The 25,475-nt window shown below is 38.2% G+C and overlaps 1 protein-coding gene across 3 annotated transcripts in view; it reads right to left on the bottom strand.

Annotated features, from left to right (window-relative positions):
• UNC5D (unc-5 netrin receptor D) overlaps window positions 1-24,896 on the bottom strand; it is a gene marked incomplete at both ends in the record, with an annotated part of 663,802 nt that extends 638,906 nt beyond the window's left edge. For all 3 annotated transcript variants that reach the window (XM_080710801.1, XM_080710802.1, XM_080710803.1), the window contains one exon: window positions 24,794-24,896. In XM_080710801.1, coding sequence (XP_080566927.1) covers window positions 24,794-24,896 — 103 coding nt within the window. The remainder of the gene's footprint in view (window positions 1-24,793) is intronic.
• Window positions 24,897-25,475: the final 579 nt, after the last annotated feature.

The following is a 25,475-nucleotide window of genomic DNA, read 5'->3' as shown; positions in this document are numbered from 1 at the left end:
CAAGAATCATAAGTACCAGGGACTTCATACACTATTTTTTTAAGTTTATATTTAATAATCAACATAAATAGGTAAAACCCTTCTTACAGATAATACTCAGTTGTGTGTGCTTTGAGATGCACAGGTATCTGGTAGCTGCACAGGAAACCTGAGTAAGTTGATCATTTCTATAGCTGCTTGTGGTAACACCTCATTGGGTAAAATATGGTCCTTCTGAGTGATGGTCCACTGCAAAGATGTTCATGGAAGGCTGGTGTGGTGCCAGGATGAGATAATGGGACTGGCTGGGAGCTTAGCTATTTGTTTCTTACCTGACAGGTGTACTGTTCTCTCTGCATTTTCAAGGAGACATAACTATACCTGTCACTCTGAAGGCAAAATTCTCTTGGGAGTAACACTAGCAAGTTCCTAACAGCTCTGGTTTCATCCTTGGGAGTCAGAGGTGTGGGTAATCAATGCCAATGCAGGAAGCATTTGTTTTCTCAATTAAAGTCTTGAGAAGCATGTAATATGTGTACCCCAGTGAAGGCTTGGGGGAAAATGACATGCAATGTTTCATTTTCAGCAAGTTATAAAGGGGGAAAAATCCAATCCTGCAACAAAAAAGCAGTTTCCCTTTCTAAATATGCAACCATCTTTGCCCTCTTGACCCCCCATACCTTTTCCACTCCCCTGAGCCCCCAGGATATGTCTTATACATGTTTTCATTACAGCAGTTAAAAAAAAAGATCAGTCAGCTTTTGCACTCTTGTCTCTCACTAAATTTGCCTTTGCCCTCTGAAAATATGAAAGCCCTTGAGTGATTTTATATTTTCAAAGGGTAAAAGTGCTAAATAGTGCTCCTCCATCTCAGAAAGGAAGAAAAAAGAAATCAGTGGGGCAAAAGTGTTCACTCAGAAAAGATAAAAATGAGCTATCAATGTTTTGAGGAGAAGTTGCCCACAGTAACACTCTGGAGACAGCACTCTGGAGCCCACAGCTGGAGGGTGCTCCCAGTCCTTATCAGCAGGCTGTTTCAGATGGAATCAATTTGTTTCCCAACTAAGATCATGGTAAGGAATGTCTTGCCAGTGAGCATACCAGCAGTCACCCCTCTTAAGAACAGTCATGCTTTGGTATATCCATAGAATATAAAATAGTCCTCAGCAAAATGCAAGCTCCCACACTCCTACAGACAGCCAGGGGGAAGAGTCATTCTTCAAATAAGAGGCTTTAGCTGGGACTGGTGGTACACACCTGTAATCTCACTCAGAAATCTAGCAAGACACTGTTGCAAGATAAAAAAAAATAAAAATGGATGGGAGTATATAGCACAGACATAGAATACCCTAGGTTCAAGCCTCAGTACCAAAATAAAAGAAAATAAAGGGCTTTACTCTTATATAGACTTATATAGACTCTACCGTCCAAATTATCCTTGCACAAATTCTACCCAAAACTCATCACTTGGCTCCATCATTACTCCCTCTGGATAAGCTCTCCCTGTCCTGCCATGATGCCTGCAATATACTCACTCCATGCCCTTGACAGCACTGTACACAATCTATGCCAACTTTACTTTCAGTGGACTGAGAAGTCTTTGATAGCAATTACTGTAGCTTTTATTTCTAAATCCTTCCTTCTACACAGAGCCTCTAGTACAGCAACACATTTTTAAATAAAAATACAGATCCATCACTTTTAATTTTTCATGACCAAAGAAAAGTTAATTTTTAAATTTTCTTTTCTTTTCTGCAATTTCAATTTCCTCCCATCAAAGATTAAATAAAATAGGGTCTGCAATCTGGCTAGCATATGACATGGGTGTATTAAAGACACTTTTTATTCTTTTTTTTTTTTTGGTGGTGGTGGTGGTGGTACTGGGGTTCCTGGAAACCCTTCTACCTTTGGGTTATACTCCCAGATCTATTTTTTTCTTTTAATTTGGAAACAGGGTCTCTTAAGCCAGTGAGGCTGGCTTCGAACCAGTGTGATCCTCCTGTCTCTGCCTCCCAATCACAGGGTTTACAAACATGCACCACCATGACCGGCTTTATTTATTTTATATACATAAAATACCACATACTGGAATTCTTTTTAAAACTCTGCATATATTAATATATTTGCAGATTTTAAGTTGTTTAATCCTTATCATACCTGATATGGTTGATACTATTATTTACTCACATTTTACAGATGAGGAGACACAGAAAGGCTAAGTAATTTCCCTATGGCCACAAAGCTAATAAACACTAAAAATTAAACTAACTCAAGTGGTCTGACTCCCCACACTGGGCACTTCATTCACTTCACTGGCTCTTTCAAGATGAATGGACAGCTATGGCTTGAGCACTTTGGGTCCTCCCAAAATTATGTGGAAACTTAATCCCTAGTGCCACAGTTTTGAGAGGTGGGGTCCTCAGGATGAGTGACAGTGATGCAAAGAGCAAAAGCTCTGCCCTCAGGAATGGGAGGGGGTGTGCCCTCCTGCCCTCCTGCCACATCAGAACACTGCTTTTGTCTCACCTCCATGTGAGGATGCAGCAAGAAACTACTATCTAGCTAACAGCAAGCTCTCAGCAGGGCAAGTGCCTTAATCTCAAAGGCTCCAGAAACACAAGAAGCTGTTTAAAGCAATGATTTGCTCCAAGGTATGTATTATTATGTTAGGCATCTTTCTATTATAACAGAATCCCTCAGACTATCAACCTAGTAAGAGAAAAGGTTTGCTTGGCCTCATAGTTTTGGAGGTTTAAGTACATTGTGGGTTGGTTTTATGGCTACTGTGTCTGTGAAGTAAGCAGGAACTGGAGCAACACTGGTTACTCATGGCAGCAAAAAAGAAAGAGGAAGACCAGAATCCCACAGGCCCTTCTCACATACTCCCAAAGACCTAAAAGCCTCCCACTATATCCTACCTTCCACTACCTGCCACCATCAGATAGCACCAAGATGAGGACCAATCCTTGAATATAGGGTCCCTGTGCAACACTTAGGAAAACTATAGGAGTTACTGTGGCAGTACTGGAATAAGACACATAAAAAACAATCTACTGACAAATGTTTTGGGGTTTAATTTTTAAAAAAATACAGATCCAACATTTATAATTTGTCATGATCCATGAAAAGTTAAGTTTTCAATTTTCTTTGCTTTTCTGTAATTTCAGTTTCCTCCTATCAAAACTAAATGAAATAAGGTCTGCAATCTGGCTAGCATATGACATGGGTGTGTTAAATACACTTTCATTCCTCTGCCCTAACACTCACCAATGGGCATTATAACTCTCAGTGAGTTCTCAAACTCTAAAAGCCCAGTAAGAGATGCAGGTTACTAATTTTACATGAGGTTATGATTTGTTCTATAAGTAATACTACCAAGTATTATTGGTGCATACATCAACTCACATACAATCTTTGCTGAAAGCAAGGTCACATTACACATAACGCCAGCTCCACAGAGAGGTCTTACTACTGCAATTTTAAACTTAGTCCTTAGATGTGCAAGAATCATCAGGCCCTGAAATATCAAGGATAGAGAGCATTAGGATTTAGCCAGCAGTCTTCATAAGATCAGGAGAGTTGACCTGCCAGAGGCAGTACTCTAGAGAGCCAGACTCCATCACAACTACCCCATTGAGACATTGAAGGAAACAACAGGACCTGTGCTAATACTTTAATTTTATGGAAAATTACAGCCTATAAACATGTTATTCCAGAGACAATAGGAACAAAACAAGAGATAGATTTCAATTTACAATACCTGGTTACTAAAAGGTGACTAGGAAAACATATTTGGTGAAATAAACTACAGCTATCTCTGAAAGGAGGGTTATAATCAAGGATTCCTTGAACCCATGCCCATCCTCTCCACTGGGAAGTTATAAGGCACCTCAAGATAGATACTAGGAAATAAAGCATGTGTTGGACGGAAACTGCCCTGTGTTGAAATTCCTATTCTTCCACTTAATGGGAATATGAACCTGGCAAACAGTATTTGAGTCTCAACTTCCTTTTGTAATAAACACATAATAATGTCTACCATATCGGGTTACAGGAAGAATTAAAGCATATTTGTGTCAAGTATCTGACACATTGAGCAGCACACAGCAGACAGTAACATCACCATATATTAACCAATTCAGCCAGGCGTGGTAGTGCATGCTTGTAATCGCAGGATCCGTTTTGAGGAAGGCCTCAGCAACTTAACAAGAATCTCAACAACTTAGTGAGACCCTTTTTCAAAATAAAAAATTAAAGCTGGGGATATAGCTTGGAGGTAGGATGATCCTGGGTTCTATCCCCAATATCACAAAAAAATGATAATCAACTCAGAGATAAACTAATACAGATATTAACTATAGTTGGTAAGTATTCATTTATTCCTTAAATTACTAAAATATCCCAAGCAACAACTATACAAAAACTCAGAAAACAAGCTCCTGTCATCCACGTCCTTTATGGAGAAGTAAACACTCAACTTACTACATGGAAAACTACTAGTTAGTAAACTGATGTCATAGCGTACATGAATGTGCACACATACACACCAGAAAATACTTCTACAGATTAGGATTTCTGAAACTGATGCGGAAGTATGTACTTGATTTGGAGTAATGATAGGGGTAGAAGGATGGATCAATTGAAAATTCCATGTTAAGTCATGATTTGCAAAAATATGGTCTTTGGATTTTTATTTCTTATGCCTTACCTACTTTAGCTACAATTTATTAATAAGTTAGTTTAAAAAGATAGGAAGAGGACTTGGCAAAGACTGATCCCTTTAATCTTAATTACTTTCTTATAAAAGCCACATATAAAGCCATAGTAATAAAAAAAATCATGGTTTTGGAACAAAAGCAGACACATTGACCAATGGAGCAGAATAAAAGACTCAGAAACAAATCTATGCACTTACAGTCAATTGACTCTTGACAAAGGGTCCAAAAATATGCACTGGAAAATATATCCTCTTCAACAAATTGTGTTAGAAAAACTGGTTATCCATATGCAGAAAAATAAAAGTAAACCTCATTTCCTCACCCTGCACAAGAGTCAATTCAAGATGGATAAAATATCTGAAAATTATACCAGAGACTTTGCAAATACATGAAGAGGATAAAGGACCAACACTCCAACATATAGGCATGGGTAAAAACTTACTCAACAAGAGCCAAAAGGCACACAAAATTAAAATGAGGATTAATACTTGAAATTGTATTAAACTGAAGAGCTTCTGTCCAGCAAAGAAAAATATTAAGAACCTTAAGAGAGAGCCAACAGAATGGGAAAATTCTTGCCAGCCACTCCTCTGAGACAACTCAATAAACTCACCACCAATAAAACAAATAATCCAATCAAAAATGGACATATGAACTAAATAGACATTTCACAAAAAGATTGGAGGAGGGAGAGGGAAACATCTCAATGGACATGACATAACTTATCAAATTTTATCACTGTAGTGAGCAGGAAAATGAAAGGAGGGAATAGGGTGGGAACTTGTGGAGGGCATAATCTGTGATGTGTACATGTATGCCTCTATCACCCTGAACTTCATCAATATTATTACAAGACACCAAGAAAAATGGCACATAAAATTGTTTATTTAATCCAACTCCTAAGAAAGGGGGGGAAGAATGCAAAATATAACTGAAATATATAAAATGATGTCTCTGCCCTTAATAAAAAAATTATACTTCATCACAAGTAAGATAACTTCCACAAACATAATAATATTATATATTCTAAATAAGTGTATCCCAGTTTATCCATGTCTACGGCAGCCAAAAGAGTTCATATTAACAAGCATCTAATGCATATTATTCTGAGACAAAACTTACACATGACAATACCAGAAATAGAAAAAACTCTCTTCAAAGTGGTCTTGGGAAAGCATAAAACAAATAAAACCTTTGTTTTGAATATCACACTAGCAGTCCAATAATATACTATGCTCACCTTACAATTAAAAATAAAAAATGATATGGCTTTGTATCTCTTATTCACTCATTTAACCCAAAGGAGTACTCTACAACTTTTCTAAAACGTTTTCTGCCAGTGGTCTTGGGGCATGACAATAGATGTGTCCTCCAGCTTTGACCAGTTTTTTGAAATAACAAGTATGTGACATTTTCACATCCAAAGTTCTGAGGATATATAATACAACAAATAAAAACATCAGAACTGAATACCTGTTACCAAGAAATGAACATTCTGAAAAGAACTGCAGGACTAGGTATAGTACTTGGATAATTTTCTCTAGCACTTGGGTAATTGGTTGCTCCTTTCTTCCAAAGATGGAAAATACAAAAGACCAACAGAAACTTGCAGAACAACTGAACCACAATGAAGGATGAGCCTTCAACCTGGAGACCTACTAGGAAGGAGTTGTTATTTAAAATATCTGTTGGGAGCTTGTTCTCTTTCTTTTAACTTTCTTATAATAAACAAGCAATATCTTTATTATCTGGAGTAAAAGACTTTGGCCTAAAACATATGTTTTGAATTGATACAAATAATTCTCACCTAAATTCCTCAATTGAGTTAATTGAATCATTAAACTACTACAAATTTACAGGGTAAAGAAGAAAATCCCACCTTCTGAAGACACTGCCACCAACCCTGATGGTTCAATGACCCAGCTTCTCCATGTCCTCCTATCTGAGAAATCCCAGCAGTGAACTATAGAAGTAAATACTGAGAATCACCTTCATGAATCGCAAAATGTCTGACACTGTTCATTTTCTATCTTTTCTTTTTTTTGTGTGTGGTGGTACTGGGGTTCCTGGAAGCCCTTCTACCTTTGGGCTACCCTCCCAGACCTATTTTATTTTTGGAAACAGGGTCTCTTAAGACAGCACGGCTGGCTTTTGAACCTGCGTGATCCTCCTGTCTCCAGCTCCCAAGCACGGGGATTACAAGTGTGCACCACCACACCCGGCGACACTGTTCATTTTCAATACTCATTCCAAAACTGTAATCACTCCATGAGCTTGTATCTAGGGCCATCTTTTAGGGAAGAGAGTTATTTGTAGCTACAATCCTCTTATCTCTAGCCCTATTCCAATAATTCTCTTTCTGAAGCCTCAATTCAAATACCAAAGACACTTTTATTTTCTTCTGTATACACAGATTCTCACTATTGCAGCCCCGTCCAATTGGGATTTCAGCATGATCATTTCTAGTAAACTTTCCTAACCTAGGACCTCTGAAATATATGTACTAAGTTATTTAGCTGATTTAGACAAGTAATATTTAAAAAATATTTTATTCCCATAGGTTTTTATTTTATTAGGAAGAGGCAGCACAATAATTTTACCAAAATTATATACACCTAAATGGTGAATTGACCAAAAATATTTATAAGCTCATTTGAAGTTTGTGAGTTTTTATTATTTTTTGTTATTTCATTTTTGCATCTAGAATATCTTCAAAATTCAAATTATACATAATGTTGCCCCCCTGTGCTAGGTGATAAGCAGACATGGTAAAGCAGAAAACTGCTTCTGCACTCAGGAGATGACAATCAACAATGAGAGAAAAGAACTAAGATATGGTCTCATTGGTGCAGTAACAGAAATAGTTTCAAGGTGTAGAGATAGAGGACTCAACAATAAATTAGTCTATAGGGCTAGGAAGAGTCATGACTCTGTGGAAGGTGGTACATAGAAACTCTTCTGTTAAACAAAAGATATGAAAAGGGAATGGAGCTGTGGGTCAGTTGCTATGCTTGAATAATGTTGGCTTTTCAGAGGGTAAGTGAGCATCATTCTTGGTAATAGACTCAGAAACTCTAAAGGTCCCGAAACTACCAACTCTTGTCTACTTTAACTTGTGTGTAAGAGTTCTATCATTTTCCCATAGAATGGATAGTGGAAAGTTTTCTGAAATATGCTCAAGGGACAAAAAGAGTTGGGGACCCATCAAGCTGTTCAACCTTGAGTATCAGTTCTCAACTCTATAAATTTTAGAGATTTTGAGTGAGCAAATATCAAGAGATTAAGTGTAGAATTTCAAAAATCATTTCAATTTTAAGTCAATGTTTAATCTACTACATAAAAGATACTATATTCTGTTTTAGGGTATCAAAGATAAGACATTTTGCTCACTTTACAATAGAGAAAAGCTTACAAAAGAGAAAAAAATAATCCTAAAATATAGCACACGGCAGGAGAAAGAGAAAATTTCACACATAACACATGGAGGAGATAAACATACAAAGAGAATCCCAGACTTAAGATGATTAGACAAATTTATTTATCTACATTACAATAGTGTGAAAATAATATATGTTTAGCAAAAACTGCCACTTTGAATATTGATCTTTCCTGTGCTAGTGATATTCACTAGTATTCTTTTTTATATACTTCTTGGTGTGTTGTAAGTACAAATGAGAGTGGTTCAACATCATTCAAATCTGCACACAGGTCTTGGTGTGTTTCCCTTCAGGTCCTAAACACCTACCCACTACTCACCATACATTACTGTGAGATTGGCAGCGATGACTTCATAGATTGGCATAGCATAATATGAACTGTTTCTTCCTTTTCCCCTCTCCACCTCCCTCCTGTATCCCTTTCCACTATTCTACTGGTCACACTATTCTCAAATATCTGAAGTGTTCCTTTTGTTTCCTCTCTAGCTTCCACATATGGAAGAAAATATTTAACTCTTTACTTTCTGAGAGTGGCTGATCTCACTTAACTTAATGTCCTCTAATTCCGTCCTGCAAACAACATAATTTTGTTCTTTATGGTTGAGTAAAATTCTGTTGTGTATATATACCACATTTATTATCCATTCACTCATTGGCAGACATAATTGTGCTACTATAAACATGGATATGCATATATCAGCACAGTATTATGACTTTAATTCTTTTGGAAAGATAGTGAGAAGCAAGTGTAGAAGAATGTAATTAGACCTTTAGGTCACTGGGGAGTGTCCTCATAGGGACTGCAGGAACCTGGCCAATTCTTTATCTTTGCTCCCATGCTTGTAGGATGAGTGGTTTTGTTCTGCCGCACACTGCTGCCATGAGGCACTGCCTCACTACAGGCCAAATATAAAGGCTCAACCAGTTTTGCCCCAGAATTTCCAAAACTGAACCAGAATAAGTTTCTTGGGTAATGACTACACAAATGTCATTGACAGGAGTCAAAAACTATGTTATAATCACACAGCCAAATACTGTTCTTCAGGAAAGTGAATCAGCTAGAGTATACATACAACTGAAAGACATAAGAAACTAAACACTGACATGTAATTTTGATTATAGTACTGGAAATCTCACAAATAGCCCTGAGAACAATTATATAAGGATAAGAAAATAAGTAATCCCTACTTGTGGACTCTACGATCTTCTCCAGAAGAGAAGATCGTACTTCTCTTCTTGTTTGGTTGTTTGGTTGTTTTGTACTAGGGATTGAACCCAGGGGTGTTCTATCACTAAGCTACACCTGCATCTCTCTTCTTTAAGGTTTTGAAACTGTGTCTCTCTAAGTTACTATCTGCTAGCCTCAAAGCTGAGATTCTCATTTCAGCCTCCCAAGTACTAGGATTACAGGTATGAGCCACGGCACCTCATTCTAAATCTATGTTAAGTCCCCCCCTTGTTATATAATCAATCTCTCTCAGAATCTCTTCCCTCTATTAATGTCTCAGTTCTTATAAATCTAGGCCCCCACTGATGCTCACATTCATTCTCACCTATCCAAATCATCTGGGACCCAGCATTGAAGGACAAAACCAAAATGAGGGCAAAAAATGAATGGTGAACAGACACCTCTACCTGCCTAGCTCTGCTGCAATGATAACTGCCAGATACTCTATCTCAAAAAAATGTTTCTACATTTACACACACAAGGTGCTATGTTTATACATACTAAATCAGTGGCTCTCTAACTTATATTCCCAAACTCAGAATCATCTGAGAAATATGCATATATTATGTGTGTGTGAGAGTATGGACATGTGTGTATAAATATAGTTTATTTTTTTACTCAGTACTCACCCCTGACTTAAATGCTGTGAGAAGCAGGCTGTTACATCAGCTGAGACCTTGAGAAATAAGCCATTTCTCTTTATAATTTAAAATACGTGTTTCCATAAGGATTATATTAAATATTTGAGATCTATCTTTCAACTTAGTATGTTTCAATAAAACTATTTAAATGTATTTTAAAATACTAAACACGTTTTAAATTTAAAGGGACAAAAGTGAATGTCCACCCGCATTCAAAGCACCTACACCTCTCATCTAACCCTTGGTGGCATTTTGATAGACATTTGCCTATCTTGGAAATTGAAAAAATGACCCAGCATTTGTCAATTTAAAATCTGACCACTATTTCCAGCAGCAAGATCCTTCAAAGAAGATTGCTAAAAATAGTCAAAACCTAAATATTTTGACATCTAGTCTTCAGGAACAATATGTCTAATATTTTTCATGCAAGGTGGCACCAACATGAATAATAATCACTCAGGAAAGAGACCATATTTATTAGGTCTAGCTCTGTTATCAGAATGCCTTTCTGCAAGGCACTGTGGCCAGAAATGCCAAAGACACTTTAAAAATAAAGGCAGTGAGGACTGCATGAAAAGTCACAACTAAAGCTTTTAAAGTATTCCCAGCCACTTTCTTTGCATGCAGATTTATGAGTTATGGAAGGTATTATTAACATGTCACCAACAACAACATCCAAGTTTTCTTCAAGGAAGCACAGGTAACATTGCACATCAAGTCTGTTCCACCTGGTGTCCTGTGAGTATCCAATCACATTGTCCACGTAATTAATACCACCTGCTCATCACAGGCTCTGCCAGCCATCCCTTTTCACTACATGTGAAAACCCATATTTATTTATTTACTTATTTATTTATTTCAGCTAAGTTCAGATAGTTCAGTACCTGGGAGGCTAAGACAGGAAGACCACAGATTAGAGGCCAGCCCCAGTAACACTGAAGGACCTTAAGTAATTTAACAAGACTTGTTTCAAACATTTTTAAGGGCTATGTTAAAAAAGAAAGTAGCTTGGATGTAGATCACCCCTGAATTCAATCCCCAGTACCAGAACAAAAAATACAGCAGCATTTTTATGTTTATGTTTATGGTACACTCCTGTAATCCCAATATCTAGGGGGAACAAGACAGGTTAATGGGTTCGGGCTACCCTCAGAAATTTATAGAGACTCTCAAAAATTTAGCAAGACCCTGTTTCAAAATAAGAGTCGAAATATAGTTCAGAGATAGAATAATACTGAGTTCAATCTCTAGTACCAAAAATAAAATTAAACAGGAAAAAGTTAGGAAGTATAAATAATTTATGTAATTTGAAAAAAATTAGTAAACACTGCTTTAAAATAATTTCCTTTAGTTAACAAATCAAGTTCATTTTTCTAACCCACAGCACTAATATCATAGTATTTGGAAAAATAAAGTATACGGTTTTCAATCAATAGATTTTTTATTTGGGGGGATATTTTTTGTTTTGTTTTTCGGTGGTACTGGGGTTCCTGGAAACCCTTCTACGTACAGGCTACACTCCCAGACCTACTTTATATTTTTTATTTGGAAACAGGGTCTCTTAAGCCAGCAAAGCTGGCTTTGAACCAGCACGATCCTCCTGTCTCTGCCTCCCAAGCTCGGGGATTACAAGCGCACACCGCCACACCCGGCATCAATAGAGTTTTAAAACAATTATATTTTAAAATAAGTATATGTGGACTAATACCTAAAAATGGTCAAGGATGAAAAGTTAACTAATTGAACAAAATCTTACAACTTGCTCTAAATTTTATCCAAATACAAAATCTATAATGCAAAATTCTCTTATAATATTGATTAGCTCCACTGCACTGAACTAACTTGAGTCCCTCAAATCAGGGTCCTAGCACTATGATTTACAACAGATCTAAGAAAGAAAAAATATGTTTCAAAGTTCTAGAAAAACATTTTAAATAAAAGAAAGATATCCTGTAACAGAAGAGTAAAATGATCAATAGTCTTTAGTCTTTTGGAATAATTCTTTTAGATTCTTTTATGGCTTTGTTGATTGCTCTTGTTATAATAAGTCTTAAAATGAAAGGAGGAAAGGATATTGAGAACAAAGGTCTGGCTTTATAGGCAGGTGCTAAAGTGACCCCTGAAAGCCAGGCAAGCTTCTGCCTTTTTCTCCACGTTTTTGTTCGGGAACCTTTTTGAAAATTTTAAGGTTTTTCTTTGCAAATGACACAGAGTAATACACAAAAACCTCAGAACATAAATCAGTGCCCAAAATCCTAGTACTTGAGAGCCTGAAACAGGAGGCTCACAGGTTCAAGGGCAGCCTCAGCAACTTAGAGAAACTCTGTTCAAAATAAAATAAAGCTGGGGTATAGTTCAAAAGGTAAAATATCCTTGCTCAACCCTCATTCCTGACCCCTCAAAGTCACTTCAGAGAATGGGATGTTCCATCACAAACACTAAAGAAAAAAACTTTAATGTTTTTAATCATCTTTTATTAGACAATGGTATTCAAAAATCTATAAAAATGATACATATCTATATCACAAGAAAAGTATTGACAACAAGGACCAACAACCTCCTTGTCCTTCTAGTCTCTTCACCAAGATCACTTATCTGAGATGAGCTGGCAAGCTAAGGGCTATATATGCTGAGTTATACTCCAGTCAAGGTGTTTATTCAATGACTTTGAGAAGACTTCAAATTCAAAAGTTATGTAAATTCATATATTTGGTTTCTTCTTAAAAAAGTCAGCCTAGCAGGAGTCAGCCCACATAGCATAGAGCAGTGAGGATATCTAGTGGAAGGACCATGACTCCCTAGGCCCCCATGGACTGCATCTGCTGTTAGAATTGCACTTACAGGTTGAGGGCCCATTATCCAGAATACTTGGGCCCAGAAGACCTTCATATTTCAGATTTTTGTTTTGTTTTTTAAGACGTTTGTAAAGATTTTACTGATTGAGCATCCCTCCTAACACAAAATCCAAAGTTTCAGATTTGGGACAATTTCTGATTCTCAGATTAGAGATGTTCAGCTCGAATCCATATTTGCATACAACCACTCATTTAACAGAAATCAAAACATAAAATTAGTTTGTTTTATCACTGGTACATTCCCAAAAATGGTTAAGCCAAGGGTTAGCAGCAGCATTCCTGAAGCCCTATCAACTTGTCCTGCACGTTTAACTTTTTTTTTTTTTTTTTTTTTTGGTGGTACTAGAAACCCTTCTACCTCCGGGCTACACTCCCAGACTTATTTTATACTTTTTATTTTTGGAAACAGGGTCTCTTAAGCCAGCACGGCTGGCTTTTAACCTGCTCAATCCTCCTGTCTTTGCCTCCTAAGTGCAGGGATTATAAGCATGCAGCACCAGGCCGGACTGCAAGTTTAACTGCTAAAGTATTATTGTTTCACTGAAAGATGTGATAGGTATTCATGATGCATAGGGATGTATCCTGAAATGATCAAAATGTCACAAATATACATTATTGGAAACAAGTGTAGCATCATAGAAAGCTAAAGCAGAAAAAAACTTAAGATAACTGAATTACTTCTTTCCATTTTATGAGTACAAACAACCAGAGGAAAGAGTGATATATTGGGGTACAGTTTGACCTTTACAGCTTAACACTTCATTTAAATGGTAAGGCAATTTTGATTTAATAGGAAGGGGAAAAAAGCAAGAAAAAAAATAAGGGTTGGATAGATGGAAAATGCCAGGGAAGAGAAACAGGAGCACCAGAATGAAGATACTGACTTTCGAAGCCAAAAATTTTGACTGCATGTCAAGCTTAAGTGTCATTAATGCCATTTAAATGAATGGCAAAGAACTTTAATAAGTTATATTTACTGATATATGACAGTTTACTGATTTATAATACACAGAGATATCCAAGCATTACAATACTCATCAGCTTGACAATTATTCATAATTGGCTCTACAACTGTCTTTTGTACCACAGCATGCAGTATGGTAGAGATGTCTTTTCACATAGATAACTGAGGCTGACATGCATCTCAAGATAGCCATTAAACTTCAGAAAACATAAGATGGATTTTTTTGCCTAAAGGTGTAAAAATACTTAATGACAAATCTTTCCATCAACATAATTTCTTTAAAGCAAACTCAAAAATGCTTAAATCCCACCCACACACCTTACACTGTGAGCCTCCTGATTGCTATTTTTAAAGGGAAATAATGTTGAAATGTCCTAATGTACTGCCAACAAAGTCTTGTCCTAAGACCCAGGGAAATGCAAGACATTTCAGATGAAAGAAAGATATTTTAGACAGCACCTTTCAAAAGACTTAGAAGTATTTATTTGGCAAAGAATTTTATTTGGGGGTATATATTTTCTCTATCTCTTTTAAAATTAAGCTAGATAATTATTAAAGACATATTGATGAAAATTGTTAATGGTAGTGCAATTATACTGTGAGTCGAAGCTGGTTTCAAACATGTTAGAGGACTTTGTTCTCCTTATACATCCAAACACAGAAAGAAAAAGAGCACACACATTCAGAATTAATAACAGAACAAGGTATTTAGAAAGCTATGTAAATTAAGGAGCTGGAATTATATTTCTATGAATTTTGGTGTCTAATGGCATTAAAAAATAAAGCTTCAGGACAACTTATTCATGCTTTTACTTTAAAGAACTGCTTTATCTTTTTTTTATTTTTCCAGACACATGAACAGAGGTTTATTTGGGGAAAATAAAATACACATTCAAGAGAAAATGTGGGCCAACTCAAGATAGGGAAGGCATTTTGGGGAAGTGCAGGGCTCTTTTCTTATAGGGGACATTGGTGAGTGGTGGGCTAGAGGAGGTATGTGAGGATGACCTTAGTCTGGTAGTCCTGAAGATATTTCTGTTTTTTTAAGAAAATACTTTTGCTAAGCAAGTTTCTCAAAGTATTTCAATATCATATTCTATATTACAATGTACCACTTTTAACATATTTATAATTTTACATTCCTCTAGACACTCATGACACATTTCCTGTTGTTCCAGTTTTTCTTATTTCTGTTTAAAACCATGACCATATAGACCAAAAAGGCAAAGTGGACATTTGAATAAACACTTAACCATTTCTCCTTCTTTCTCATGTATTCAAAGCACTACCAACTGTAAGATGAGTAGAGGTGCTGAATCATCCAACTGTACTTTACTTAGAAATAAAATAGAATTAGAGGACAATGAGACTGAGAAGACCCTGAAGCCAGCTGAAGACTTGGCTTCTAGTAATTGTTTAATGCTACCTGTCTGGCTTTTTTTTGAAAACTCTCTATACCTTAATTTTGTCATCTGTTTGATTAGTAGGATAAATGTAAAGATACAAAATGTGAAAGGCATGGTAGTGCACACGTGTAATCCAGATGATGAGACAGGAGGATTGTAGGCTCAAAGTCAACCTCAGCAATTTAGCAAGACCATAGCAACTTAGTGAGATCCTATTTCTAAATAAAAATTTAAAAATGCTGGGGTGTAGCTTGAGGTAGGATACCCTTGGGTTAAATCTTAAGTACAAGAAAAAGAAAAACATATAAAGTGATTACAACTGAAAGTACCTTAAAAACAGGCAGCAAAACACAACTGGATAAAAGGACTAAGCTCTAATGATCCACAACACAGTATGGTTGACCATAGTTCACAATAACCTATTATATACTTGATACAACAATGATCTGGAAGGTTCCAATGAAAAGAAATAAGAAGATGGAAACACTAATAACCCTGATTTTATCAGAACACATTTCATGCCCCATAAATCCATTCAAGCAGTACATATTATTTTTAGTTTCAAATTTTATATAAATGAATTATTGTTCAAAACAGTTACTCATGATAGTGTCACATCTTATACATATCATTTTTTGAATAATCTATCTAGTAATGTAGGATTTACAATCTGTTGAGGAAAAGGAAATGATCAAACCTTCTCACAATTATTTCATTCTTACCCTAGCAACTAAATTTTCCAGACAGTTTTATCACACCATTGAACAGATTTTGAAAAATTTTACCTAAATATTATTTATACCCTAAAACAATAAAGTTAAGGAAACAAATATTGTTTGGCATGTGCTACTAGACATGCCTTGCCACGTAATAGGAAGGTTCCATGAATAAGATCATCCTATAACAAAGGCAGATGTACTCTACAGGAACTCCACTGTATGTTGTGAATACAGCAATCCTACTATTTGGTGAACATCAATACCCTATATGGACATGACCCTTTTTTAACTCTTTGTTTTACTTTTGTATTTAATTATAGCCTCATTCCATTTATCCTGATTTCTAGATCATTCTGAAGTATAGCTCCAATCAAAAGAATATAAATTGAAGGAGTACTGAAGCAGGCTAGAAATATCTAACACAAAACTGACATGGGGAAAACTGTTCAAAATCAGGGAAATTCAATTTTCTATTTATTGCAAGCAATTAAGGAGGTAAAGATGCAAGACCCTGTTATTTCAAAATAAAATTTGAAACCTAGATGCCTAGGGAAAGTCTATTAATTTTAGAAGCAGCTGTATATTTTTAGTGAAAACTGATGTTTGTGTTTTACCTATTCTTCTGCTGGTATTTTTTTTCCAATAATAGGGATAGAACCAAGTGACATTCTACCTCCAAGCTACACACCCAACCCTATTTTTTTTTTATTCTTTATTCTGAAATAGAGTCTCACTGAGTTGCAAAGGGCCTCACTAAGTAACTGAGGCTGTGAGCAATCTTTGATCCTCCTGTCTAAGTCCTCCAAATGCTGGGATTACAAACATGAGACACCACACCAGGCTCTACTAGTATGTTTTAAATAGTCAATCACACAAGTCCCTCTTGTATCCCTAATACTCCTTAGCTTGAGCATATTAGAGAAAACATATGTCCCTTCACTTTCAGTATTTGGCTAATCTCACTTAACATAATGTTCTCCAAGTCTTTTCATCTTCTTTCGAATAACATGATTTTGTTCTTCTTTATTGCTGAGTAAAATTTCATTGTGTGTATTTCCCATAATTTTGACATCCATTCATCTGTTTATAGAGACCTAGGCTGTTTCCATATATTGGCTATAGTGAATTGTGCTACTATGAATATGGGTGTGGAAACATCAGAAAAGTCAGAAAGGAAGGGTAGGGTAGAAAGAAGGCTGAGGTAAATTAATGGAAGAGCTACATTAAAATATGTGTATACATGTGAATATAACATTCTTAACCTGGACACTCGGTATTAGGAGGGAGGAAAAAAGGGAGGGAGGGCACCAAGTACTGTGTGAATATATGCCATTGTCAACATGATCCACATTATGATGTGAGACTATAGTGCACCATTAAAAATATTAAAAAATTGAAACTTCTTGGAACATTTAACAGAATAAATAAATACTTATGTATATAAAAAACACAAAAAGTAAATAGTCACACTGATATCTTCTCAAATTGCAAATGAGAAACAATATGGAAAATCAAATGGAATCATCATGGGTGGCCATGGATGGTGTCAGGGAAAGCCTTTTGTATAGGGAAAACCTTTTGTATAGGGAAAACCATTTGTATAGCTTTCATAATCTGAAACCATTTTGTTTTCCCTCCTCTCATAGTAAGTTTATTAAGTTAAATTCAAATAAAAATAACTACTGAAGCCAGATATGGTGGCACACCCTTGTGAACTCAGTACTTGGGAGGCTGAGACAGGAGGATCACAGGCTCGGGGTCAGCCTCAGATACTTAGTGAGGATGTCTGCAACTTAGGGAGACCCTGTTTCAAAATAAAGAATAAAATAGGGCTGGGGGTGTAGCTTGAAAGTAAAATGCCTCTGGGCTCAATCCCCAGTACCTAGTACCACACACAAACACACACACACACAAAAAAATAACCACTGAAGAAGTACTGCATTTTGCTAGCAGTAGGTACCCAAGACTTTCAGGCAACTACAAACAATATAAATTTAGAGAAAAATATTATCCATTATTTAGTAAATAAATTTTCTTTTCAGAACCCATGAAATCATATTACAAAAAGCATAGTTATCCCACTGTTGGTTGGGTCCTTGAATTACTCCAAATGATTTCTTCACTGAGGCCTCTTAGATCACTTTCTTCCCATGTTTGCCTGCCAGTTATCTTATAGAATGTTCTCTGTGGACATTATTTTCTTTCTGACTTCAATTAGAATATTATAATACTTAATCAATCTAAGCAACCAGGAAGCACCTGTGAATTCCTTCCTTATTCAAATTCCATACTGCTGTCATGATGTTTCTTTTCCTGGCTTCCACTATCCTCACAATGCAGAGGTAAGTCAGTAGGATAAACACACCAGCAAACCTCTGGGGATGAAAATATTTTTGTACTTTATACACAAGATATCTGGTGACAAAGTCCATATAATTGGTCCTTCATATTTGTGATTTCTCCAACAGCAGACTCAAAAAATTACAGATCAAAAGTAGAAAAAATAAATTATTCTTTCAATGAATGTATACATACCTTTTATCATTATCCCATAAACAATTACATATAACAACTCTCTTCAGATCATTTACACTACATTAGGTATTTTTTGTTTGTTTGTTTGGTGGTACTGGGGTTCCTGGAAGCCTTCTACCTCCGGGCTACACTCCTAGACCTATTTTATAATTTTTTTGGTATTTTTTGGAAACAGGGTCTCTTAAACCAACATGGCTGGCTTCGAACCTGCGCGATCCTCCTGTCTTCGCCTCCCAAGTGTGAGATTTATAAGCGTGTACCACCATGCCTGGCCTCATATATTAGGTATTAAAGTACCTGAAAATAACTTAAAAGTGTATGTGAGGATGTGTGTAAATTATATGCAAATGCTATAGTATGTTATATGAGCATCTTAGGGATCCAGATACCAAGGGGCCACTGAATTTGCACTAAATAAAGCCACTGTTAGCTTTGCTTAAAAGACAGCTTTTGGCTTTTCAGTGTGCTTATTTGTAAAACTCACAAGAGGCTAGTCATGTAAAAATAGAGGTTTCATTCTATCCTTGTCCTTTTAGAGATATTGGGAAATATTTCACATCTTATAATGGCTTGATGTAATCTGAGAAACATAGTACAGGTTGAGCATCCCTCAATGAAAATCCAAATGGCTCCAACATCTGGAATTTTGAGCATTGAAAAGATACTGCAAATGGAAAATTCCATACCTGACCTCTTGTGATAGGTCAAAACTTAGGTACACAAATATTACTGTCTAAATTTACTTGCACATTATGTGTAGAGGCTATGTGTGAAATATATATTTTGCATTCAGACTAAGATATTTCATTTAAATATATCTAATTCCAGAGACCAAGGCATGGTGGTTCCTGCATGTAATCCCAGTACTTGGGAGGCTGAGACACGAGTATCACAGATTCAAGGATAGCCTCAACAAGTAGTAAGACTCTCATCAACCTAGCAAACCCTGTTTCAAAATAAAAATAAAATAGGGCTGGGGGTGTAACTCAGAATGTTTCTGGGTTCAATCCCCAGTACCACACAATTGTATAAATAAATATATAATTTAACTAATTAAATACATACATATATACATAAATAAGTAAATAAATCTAATTCCAAAATTAAAAGAAAAGCCAAATCCAAACACTTCTAGTACCAAATATTTTGGATAAAACGTCCTCATCCTGTACTTACCTATTTTTTCCCACTTTAGCCCCATCAATACAATACAAACATTGCACTTGCTGAATTCTAGTTCAGTGAAGTGGGGGAAAGGCAGATAGTAGCAGCAGACTGAGCAAAAAAAGACTTGGTACACATCACACTGCAAACATGCCGACTTCCAAAAGCAAACTGCAAAAGCTCAAAGTTAGCAGTGGATTTCAGATATCACTGTCCAAACTGAAGACATGAATATCTGCCCAATTCTGAAAATTCTCTACCATTCTCTACACACAGCATGTGTATGCACACACTAAGGCAACATGATGCAATGTGGCACAAACAATTAAAAGTTCTTTTCAAAGTGGAAATGCAAAATAAAATGAATATCTATTTTCTATAAATGCATCTAGCCATCTGCCTCACAAAAGCAGCAGGAGGAGGACCCAAAACAGCAGAAACAGCAGCCTCTGGTGTTAACAATCTATTCTCAAATCTCTTGCTCCACATTTCTCTAGCAAACAAGGCTAAAAATATAAGATGTGCAACAAATAGTCTCTTGGGACCTGTCATTTTGTGGATGGTATATTCAATCAGAGTAATATTCCACATTGAAATTCAAAACTGAGAAAAAGCAAGCTATCATATTAGAAACTGGTACTCAGTGTTTTAAGTGTAAATCCAATAACAAAGTACACTAAGCTGAATGGTTAAAGGGTGGTTGCTTTCATATAACATAAATCTCTTAGATTTACCTGAATCTATTTACAGATGTACGTAAGATGCTCCAAATTCCTCTAGAAATTCCTCAGAAGGATGCCATTCTAATACTTCTGTCACAAATATAAAAGGGTCCACTTATTTTCAGCAGAGTTTAGAAAACTACTGTACATTCTAGAATTAAACTGATTAGGTTCAAGGCCAAGCTCAAGCATATACCAACTCAGTAGCTTGGGCAAGTATTCAACCTCCCAGTTCAACCCCTCTTTCAATCTCACAAATGAGAAAAAAATGTTAATACTTGTCAAATTTTTATGGGTTGAGTGAATTCATGTGGATAACACATTTAAAATAAACACACACTAAATACAGCAGTCACATTTTATGTTCAAGGACACATGCCTTCTTTAAGGGTCAGGCACGCAGAGCAGGACTATACAGTGCAGCAGGCAATCCAACAGGGCTTTTTAGAAAACCAAGGTAAGCAAGTGTCTGTACCTACAACATGTGGCTTAGAACGACCCAAGGAAAGTTTCCATATGTTGTTCTGTTTGCTATTAGTTCATGAAAGCATCAGAAGGGAAAAAAAATATGATATTGCTGGTCAAGTGGTACCACCTGGAGTAAGGGGTAATCAGTATTAATAGCAAAGGTAGAATCAAGAGGTAATGAAAAAAGGGGGACACACCTAGGCTCTCTGAGAACACCCCAGATCACCACCACTTCCTTAATGAGTGCAGAGGAATGACTATTTGTATATTTGTTTTTGAATTCAATTTTAAAACATGTGGCCTAAGGCTCTAGCCTAACATAAAATAATAAAGCCCAAAGGAAGGATATCTGAAAATAATAAAGCACAAAGGAAAGATGTCTATCATGAGGAACATTGGGGCACACCTGTGACCCCAGCTTCTCAGGGGGTTAAGGTAGGAGGATCGAAATTTGCAACCAGCCTGCCAATTTAATTAGCAAGACACAGTATCAAACTTTAAAAAAGGAGGTGGTGGGGCCTGGGGGTATCATGCATTAGTAGATAGCCCCTGGCTCCAATTCCCAGTACCAGCAGAAAAAAAAAAGATTAAGAAATAGTGACTCTCTCTCAAGAAACTAATTGTAAAGTACTTAACAATGGCAGTGTCTTGGCTTGGATACTGTATTTGGTGGAAGGTGGAAAAAACCTCACAAATTTACAAATTTTCATCAGAACTCAGGGTGGACCCCAAGAATCAGTAAGAGACAAGTCAAGCAATAAGCTGGGGAAAAATGCTCTTACAGTACTATGAAGAGATGACCTTCCCTTTTTTAGGGAAATGGAGAAAGAGGGCTTACTAATAACATTCTTCCAGGAGAAAATGTAGGAACTGGAGAGACAGACACAAGTATGTAAAAGTCATATGACCCTAAAATGCCTATAAAATGAATTTACTTCTTACTAAGAGTGTATTACTCTAGTAAGTATGACGATTTCAACATCCAAGAAATGCTTTAAAGTGAGGAACCCTGTTAATGCTCAGCATGTCTAAGAAATTCTCCCTGTCTTCAATGACTAAGATTTCTTTACATACAGTATCTAATGCAGGAGTCACAACCAGATCAGCAGCAGTCCTTCTTGATTTCCAAGAACAAAAACAAATCAGTATGACAACATGATGCAGATTTAATTAGCACTGTTCAGGTCATGAATAAATTTTAAGCAACCTTCTTTTTAAGTTAGGTGTTAAAACATGCAGTAATCATGATTCCACATTGCCTTCCTTACAATATTATAGGCAAGAATGGAACTCTGAAGAGCAAAACATTGCTCACAAAAACAGAAAACAGTTGTTACTTTTCTGGCCATTACTACTTTCTAACACCAAGCTTTGCCCCTGGTATCTTCCTCTGAGTATATTCAGTCAGTCACATGAAATGGTCCTCTTATATTCAGAGGTTCTTAAGAATAGAGGATTTTTGTGTGTGTGTGTGGTACAGGGATGGAACCCAGGGGCACTCTACCTCCCAGATTCACCCCCCAGCCCTATTTTTTATTTTTTTTATTGGGAAACAGGGTTTCACTGAGTTGCAAAGGGTCTCACTAAGTAGCTGAAGCTGTCCATAAACCTGGATCCTCCTGGAGGGAATTTTTTTTAAAAGCTGGTACAATCTTCTTTGAAACAGGTAAATGATAAATATTGTAAAGAAAACAATACTGAATTTTTAGATATTCTCATGCCAAACTAAATGGCATAATTCTGAATATTCTGTTGATTACTTGATCGTGGATCAAGTCACTAAGACAGTCTTTAGCACTTGCCTACCACGTACCCTGGATTGGATCCCAACACACATCATCGTGAACAAAATAACTATTTACTTGGATAAATAAAGATCACCTAGAGTTAACCCTACAGAGTATGGTGATATTGCTAAGCAAGGATGCACACATACTGGTTTTAATTTTTTAATGAATAACATATTCCCGGAATGGGAGAATTTCAGTGTCATTGAAATTCACCCTTTGTTCTTATAACTTCAACTGAGTCCCCCTTTGCAAAACCAGGTGCATGTAGTTTCCCAGGTTTGTAGCCTGAGTATTGCTAGATTCTTGAGGAATCCTGACAGCTAAAGGTAATGGGTTTCATGCCCCAGGAAGTAAAATATGACAAGGGAAATATAAATCAGATTTACTGCTCCGTTCCATGTGTCTTGAACATTACTCTGATCTGTGCATGACATGTTGTAAATAAGCCTGCAGAGTGTACAGTATGTTTTCCAAGAGACCTTTAAAGAACAGCTTGCAGACAAGAGGTGCTAGCCTTAGTTTCACAGCCAGCAAAACTCCATCCATGAGGCTTTTGGCATGTCCCCACCTCTTGTTTGGAGCTGGCTTTAAGAAAAGCCCACCAAGCAAATTTCAAGGATCTGTACCAGGAGTCTGTCATAATTAAGTATTCCTCACCAAAGAGTAAATGGAAACTCAGGCATTCAGAACATTAAGAAAAAGGCCACTTTTCCCTCCAACAATGTATTAAAAACCGCTCAGCTGACTTTGCAAAGAGGCATTCTCCCATCTCCGTAGTAAATTAAATGGCTGAAGCTTGTGCTTCTTCCAGCAAGAAATATGCTTCCCCACAAAGCAGTGTGTGAGAATCAGCGAGTCTCATTTTTTTAAGCCTTTTCTGTTTTGGGGGTGGGGGAGAGTCTACTCCATTTAAGAAAAAAAAAATCAGGAAATAAAATGCAAATAGGCACAGAACAGGATAACAGATGATCAAACTTAAGACTTCTATCCTTTATTTAAAAAAAAAAAAAAAAAAACGTTCCAGGCAGCAACATTGCTTTTAACATACTGTTAATTTTTATAAACTGGAGATGATAGTGGTTCTTTTGTGATCGTACTCAACCCTTCCGGAGGCCTCCTGCTATTGAAATATATTCAGGATACAGAGCAGAGCAGGTGAGGTGAAAAGCTCAGCCCCACCTTTTGCCAGATAAGCTCTAGGTAAATCCTTTAATGCAATTACAGATTCTAAGCCTAGTGGATGACACACATGGAAACAAGAAAGGTAAAGGAGAGAAAGAAGAAGCTTCCGGACGATTTCAAAGGTAAAGCCACAGTACCAGAGCTATGCCTGAAACTGCCTGTGATCGTTTTCAAAACAAGTCCATAGGGTTTAAGTTGATGCTTCCTTTCCTCAGTCAAGGTGGTGCTGAAACCAGTTTCAAAATTTCACTCCGCAGGAGTGCAGTGGATCCAGGGAATATGGGGTCTGCTCTTCTAAGTCGGACAGAAACATATTTCGCCATTGCTCTGTGGTGTCCAGGCTTCCTAGCTGGATTAGGCGCAGGGTGGGGAGAATAGGCGCCAGATGAGCAGCCTAGGGCCAGCCGCTAACCAGTGCTCCCAGCCCTCCTGAATTCCCGCTCAGATGCGACCTCAGGAAAGGGGACAGAGCTCAGCGCTTGCTGAGACCCAGGGCTCGGGTCGCCCACGGGGTACCAGGTTTGGCGCAGACCTGACTTCAGCTGACGTTCTCGGAAGGGAAATGACAACTGCAATGTTAGAAGCCACGCGTCAGCCCCTTTTCCTGAGAACTCTCGGACATCACCGTAGGCTTCCACCTGCAAACAATATCGTCTTGGAGGGAGTGAAAAGAATGAGGGAGCGTAGATGGAGAGAAGACCAGCTCCTCCACCCTGCAGCAATCGGGGAGGGCTCGGAACACAGAGCAGGCAATGAGAGCGAGGGATAGGTGCCCGGGTCACAGCAACCTGTAGGATTGCAGCAGATGCCAAACTTGGGTTGGAACACTAGTCCCCTCGGAGGTCCTCCCCACGCCTTCCACCCTGTCGGGCTCCGCGCTGACAGATAGGAGGCGCAACTTAGGAAATCAAAGCCTGTGGGTGCCTACCCCGCTCAGTCTTCGGACGCGCCCTCGTCCAGGCCACCCGCTCTGCCCAGCGCTTACCTCGGGCGGCCGCAGCTGCAGCCCCAGCCGCCCAGAAGCAGAGCACCAGCCAGGCGAGACACCGGCGCGCTCCGCCGCCTCCTGCGGACGCCGCTCTCCCCATGCTGCTTGCCGGCTCCCAAGCACCGCTCCTCCGCGCCCCGGGAGTGCTGGAGAGGCTCTAGGACGTCGCGGCGGAGGTGAGTGGGTCCCGAGGGCCCTTGGGGGTGACTCTGCTCCACTGACAGTCCCTACAGCGGCAGGGCACGGCGCTCGAGGCCGCCGCTGGATGGGCACCCGGAGGCGGCGCGGGTGCCCACAGCATCCCGCCACACGGCGGCCGCTCCCGAGTTCCCCGCAGTCTGCGACGCTCGCTCGCTGCTCGGCCACCCGGCCGGGACTACCCAGCGTCGGCCGCGGGTCCGCATCGCTAATGAGACCCCCGCAGCGCCTGCTCCCGCCCCTCCGGGCCGCATCCAATGAGCGAGCAGGGGCGGGACTGCGGGCGGGGCCGCGCGGGGTCGCAGGTGAGCCCGCCTCGCGTGCGGGAGGCGCTCACAGCGCCGCGGATTGCTCAGGCTCGGGCAGAAACCCGCCCGATGGAGCGCGGGAGAGCAGCGCTTGCCCACTCGGGATATGACGCGCAGCGCTCGGCTTTTTGGAGGCTAACGCGGCGCAGACAGACGTTTTCTTGACTGCCAAC

Source organism: Muscardinus avellanarius (genome assembly GCF_963383645.1).
Source record: "Muscardinus avellanarius genome assembly, chromosome: 14".
NCBI classification, from domain to species: Eukaryota; Metazoa; Chordata; class Mammalia; order Rodentia; family Gliridae; genus Muscardinus; species Muscardinus avellanarius.
Note: the sequence above shows the minus strand (reverse complement) of the source record. Positions and strands in the feature narration are given on the sequence as shown.